This window comes from Nematolebias whitei, chromosome 20 (genome assembly GCF_014905685.2).
Source record: "Nematolebias whitei isolate Nwh7 chromosome 20, NemWhi1, whole genome shotgun sequence".
Lineage (NCBI taxonomy): Eukaryota > Metazoa > Chordata > Actinopteri > Cyprinodontiformes > Rivulidae > Nematolebias > Nematolebias whitei.
In genome coordinates this window covers 5,525,432-5,531,193 of record NC_056517.1, presented here as the reverse complement: position 1 = coordinate 5,531,193, position 5,762 = coordinate 5,525,432, and the positions used below count along the sequence as shown (strand labels likewise).

General features: G+C 38.8%; 1 protein-coding gene across 1 annotated transcript in view; it reads right to left on the bottom strand.

Annotated features, from left to right (window-relative positions):
• cubn (cubilin (intrinsic factor-cobalamin receptor)) overlaps positions 1-5,762 on the bottom strand; it is a 134,887-nt gene that overhangs the window by 3,416 nt on the left and 125,709 nt on the right. Inside the window, 1 exon segment of the mRNA XM_037694395.1 lies at positions 2,728-2,963. Coding sequence (XP_037550323.1) covers positions 2,728-2,963 — 236 coding nt within the window.

Below are 5,762 nucleotides of genomic sequence, written 5' to 3'. Positions count from 1 at the left end.
AAGCATTTAGCGACTATCGGGGTGAGGGCCACTGGCCGATAGTCATTCAGACCAGTCACTGTAGAGCTTTTTGGGACTGGGATGATGGTGGCAGTCTTCAAGCAGGTGGGAACTGTCTCCAGGGTAAGTGAGGTGTTAAAGATGTCTGCCAGCACAAGGGTACAGCACTTTTTATAGATACAAATCACAAAGTGCTTCACAATAAGACAGGAAACAAATTAACTAAAAATTGAATAAAATAAACAAAAACATCACAAAGAATATTACATTCATATGAAAGTGCAAGTAGAAAACAGGTAGCTATTAACTAAAAGCCTGTTTATAAAGGAAAATCTTCAAATGTTTGTTAAAAGCATCTATAGAATCAAGGCTGTGTAAAGACTGGGAGCTGCGGTGCAACTGATGGGAAAGATCGATCTCCTCGGGATTTAAATTGTGTACGTTGTACCAACAACAACCTCTGATCAACCTGAACAACCTCTGTGAAGCTGGATCAAGCCTGAGATGTACGAGGGAGCTGGCTCATGCAAGGCTCTAAAAGTTAGAACCAGCATTTTGAAGTTTATTCTGAAAACAAACTGGGAGCCAGTGAAGGGAAGCTAAAACGGGTGTGATGTGTGCTCGTTTGTTTATGTTAACTAATTCTGAACAACCTTAAGATGGTCCAGCTCCTTCTTGTTTAAACATGTGAATAGGCTGTTACAGTAGTCCAAGCGAGACGAAAGAAATGCATGAATGACCGTTTCAAGTTCAGCTTTTGACAGAAAATGATTCAATTTAGAGATGGTCCTAAGATGGAAATAGCAGTTCCTAGTCAGTTGTTTTGCGTGTTGTTTCAGACACTGCAGAGTTAAAAGTGACACCCAGGTTTCTAAGCTGGACTGAACAGATGGACCTAAAACACCAATATACTGTTCAATTAGACAAACCTTATTTTCCGGTGCAATAATCAGAGTTTCAGTTTTATCGGAGTTCAGTTGCAGGTAATTGTTGCTTAACCACTGTTAAGTGTTCAAAACGGCCCAGAGGCCATCTTATCACCAGCAACTGTTTTTTTTCCCACTATGGAAAAAACATGTATATGTATGCTGTTTGTGGGACTCAGTTTGTTGGTAATAGGCCTGTCGCGATAAACAATAAATCAATTAATCTCACGATAAATTAAAATGAGGTGGATAATTTTAATTTATCGCTAATTTATCGGCTTTTTTGTTTCTTCGTGTCTCTCTTTCTACTGAAGACACTGGATGACAAAAGGCTCAACTCCGGTGCTCTTCACTGACCTCTCCCTTACTCTTTGCTCTTTAAAATCCATTTTAACCATCCAAAATCACGTTTTTGGATCGTTATAAGCAGCTACACTGAAAAGCTAAGCTACGAGCTAACCTAACAGGCCGACCTCGGAAAAAAAAACCTCTATGTTGTCGAAATGATTGAAACCAGTGCCTTCATGTAAAATGTTGATTTCCTCTGCAAAAAGAAGCTGAGAACTTCTTTACTGATTTTTTCTTAAAAGCTTTGTGGGAAAAATGCTATGCTAAAGAGCTCAAACCACACCGAGTGTCCGCCATTGTTCAGAATAGAACAAAAGGAAGAAGACACAGCCCATGTCACGTCAAGGGTCCTCCCTCCCATTTTTCTTAAAGAGACACGCTGCTCGCATCCTCACTATCCATCCTTTGGTTCAAACAGTCTTATACTGCCATCCAGCGGTCAAACAAGGTACTGCATGTCAAACAAATAAACCAAACATTTCTTCCTAAATTTAACAATAGTTACTAATTATTGTCAAATTTCAAACAATAGTATCATTTACTGCAATAATTTCTGAGACAATTAATCGTCCAGCAAAATTTGTTATCGGGATAGGCCTAGTTGATGGCTCCTCAGATTGAAGAAGTCCTTTGGATGAAGGATGAAACGTCTCAGCAAAAAAAAAAAAAAAGAAATCATCTATGCAAAAGGGTCATTTTCTTCTCACTGAGAAACTGTGTTGGATCAGCAAATTAATTTAGAAAAACTTACAATCACTTTTCTTTGCACGTGTGACAAACTTGTTTTTCACACACAACTTAGTTAGGAGTCTCAGATTCATTATATTTAAGTTGTAATTTTCCTGCATCTGGACATCATTTTTGATCGTGCAGAGAAGAAAATGACATACTCTGGACATGTTTGAATCTGTTTTTCACATTTAAATGGAGTCTGTGTGCTCAGTTCCATGTTTGTCTGGATGTAAGGAGCACAGAAAAATGTGAGTGCATGGTTTGATAAATCTGAATATTTCTGTGTGCACACATACTGTTCACATTTAGTCCCTATGTGAACTTTCAATATGAAATATGGGCACTCTTATACATGAGGCCCTGTTTATTAAATGTGTTCTGACTAAGGAGCAACTTTTAATGTCATGTGAAACTTTCAGCGCAGAGTGTTTTACGTTTTGGCTCAGAGAATTTACATTATGTTTGAAATCTTCATGGGAGCTCTTCTCTTACAGAAAAATGTCAGATCTAAAAAACATACTGAGGATAAATAATAATTATGAAAGTGGTCCAGATTTGCCTGTTTATTTCTAAAGTGTAAAGATTAAACCATAGAACGTGGTCTTATAAGCATATCTGGTTATGAAACATACTGAACATTTCAAAACCAAGTATTATTCCTCATCAAAAATAATAATAAAATAAAAATATATTACAGCCACTGCTCTTCTGAGTTACATACCATTCCGCAGTAAGGTCCAATAAGAGGTGAAGAGTTGTCTGGGCCATCATACATCTTTAAGAAGTTCACTTGACAGTCTCCTGCATCATCAATACTTATTTGAACGAAGGTAACGGTCACCACACGACCCCGAGGTGCCTTAATGTCCCACTCACAGTTAGTACTGTTGGGATATGTCCCTGGGTAGTTGGGACTTGAGAATGAGCCGTGGTCTCCATAAAGGATGCCTCCACAACCTGAAGCACAATACAGGAAATAAAAACACTTAACTTCATTTATAATTTTGTTACAACCATTGACATGACTGACGATTCATAAGTGAAACAAAAGAAATTGCATTAAATGTTGAAATGTTGCAGTTGTCAGGAAGTTGTGAAAAGTGGTTAACCAATTAAAAATGTTTGGCACACCAGTGCAAATGCTTACTCTGGATTAATGGTGTTAGAACAAGATGTAGGAGAAGGACGAGCTTGTTTACTACAATGAGTGATTTTGTTACAGCGCTTCACGTTCTCAACCATGTGACCTCCTAATCCAACAGCTGAGTGCCATTTTATAACATATTATTTAAAGTAATGAGTTTATACAATCAAACAGGAACAAGTTTTAATTTAAACACACCACCGGGCAGGCACTATCAAAATTACCTCAAAATGTTTTATACTTTTAATTTGGGACACCCTGGACTGGAGACCTGTCCAGGGTGTCCACTGTCTCTCGTGCAGTAATGGTTGGATATAGACATCAGTGACCCCCCATGACCCAAAAAGGAAGAAGCGGGTAAAAGACAATGGATAGATGGATGGATGGATGAATGGATGGATGGATGGAAATGTGGAATGCCAAAACTTAAAAAAGAACATTTTCCCATGACTTTAAGACTGCAAGAGACAAAGTTGTGGAGAAAGGGACAGGTAAGGAGGGCATTCATCAAAGAAGAAACCAAGATACATAAACAGGTACTAGTAATCTCCCAAATGAACACTATAAGTTTCTCAGAGCTGAACTTCATGGGAGAAAAAGGACAAGAAAAGTCACTGCTTGAAGAAAAACACAAGGCAGGCAGCGTGAGAAACAGCATACTGGATCTAAAAAAGTTAAATCTGGTCCTCTGGACTTTTTTCAGCATACTGGATGTTCCCAAACCTGCGTTAGAAAGTGTTGTAGTTACATGAAACTAAAACTGAACTTTTAAAGCACAGACAACAACTTTGCTACAAATCTACCTTCTCACATCATACACCATCCCTACACCATACTCCACCAACGCCATCCCTACAGTGAAGCACAGTGGTGGCAGCATCATGCCGCAGGGATATTCATCAGCAGAAACACAGAAAAGTACTTGAGAGGGGCTCGTTGGGGTCTTTCAGAAATCTGAGACTAGGACAAAGGTTCAACTTTCAGCAGGACAATGACCCAAAATACACTCATTATGGTTTGGGTAGAACATGTTAAAAGTTCTGGGATGCTCCAGTTAAAGCTTTAGACTGCAATCCAACAGGGAATATCTGGTTTGATTTAAAGATCATTGGATACAAGCGGCATCCATCCAATCTGAAAGAGCTGGAGCAGTTTGATCATGAAGAAAGGACAAAAAGTCTCAGTTAGATGGTTAGATGGCTCAAGATCAAATAAATCACTTATCAAGTAAAAATGTGGTGAAGAAGAAAGAGAATGTTTTTATGGTGCATCAGTTCTAGATACGCCTACAGGTAAGTTGTTCCAAACATGTTGAAAAGCTAATGACATGTTGTCGGTGGCTTGAGAGAGCTTAACCTAACACCTTGAGGATGCTTAATGTCTTTGAGCAGAATCACTATGATTTTAAGGACTTCTTGTTTTTTTTCTGTTAGTGATAGTTGTTAATGACATTGGCTGTTTTGGGTCAGAATTCTGCTGCAAAAAATGTGATGTATCCTTGATGTAATGCATGACTGAAGTGCATCTGCTTACATTCAGATCACTTAGGAGGACCCAGGTTTAGCTGTTCCTCACCGTTCTAGGCCTCCTACTGCTGTTTCTGTGTTGGTGACTGACTTACCTACTGTACTTACTGACACACTTTTACTTACTGGTAATTGACCCAAGTGAAGCTTTATAAATTGATTTGATGCTTGTACTTTTTTTTATGTTTTACTACTTTATGTTATAATTCTACATGTTTTAAGATTTTTGTCTTTTTTTACTATTCATCGTATTGTCAGTTTTGTAGTACAGCTCTTGGTGCAGCCCTTGTTGTTTCTAAAGTCCTAAATAAATAAAGTGACATTGGTAGATATGAAAATGATAATTATTAAAACGCCTGGTTGTTATAACTGGAAAAACATACACCTAATGGTGATTCCATATAATACCGGACTTGTGAAGGTCAGCTGATGATGGTTTGAAGTTAAAGATAGTTGCCCCACAAAGTAACATTTGTTGCCCATCCTTGAAAGGGGGTCATTGTGTAATGGCCTCTGTGAGTGTGTTTTTTTTTTCTCACTAGCTCTCTAACGAGGCGCATGCATTTCTCCTCGCTCCCTGTTCTCCTCCTGCTTTTTTGCTCTCCGTCTGTGCATCGGATCAGCTCCTATTTTTACACATCTTCTGAAATGAAAACTACTGTTTTGGATCTGACCAACTGGACTTTCGATGTAAATGACAAAATCTTTTCAACAAAGTGACAGGGTCCTGGAGAACCGTCATCTGCTCGGATGAGACGCATGCAGCTGGATAAATTTCTGGAGGTGATGTGTCTACCTCTGCTATCGAACGAGGACACCAAAATTGCATATAATTGGAGTTATGATAACACGTTTCCTGTTTTTTGAATAATCTGAATCCTGGTTTATCAACATACAAAGAAGACGGTCACAGCTAATCTGGCCCTTGTCAGGCTGCGTCTATGTGAAGGTTTGGTTTGTGCTTTGAGGACTCAAAATCATCTGATTTACGAGCAAAACCGTAAGTTGGAAATGATTTGAATCACAGGCCACCTGCGGCTGTGGGACTTGTCAGCATGAAAACAATCTTGAAGATGCTCGTAAGCA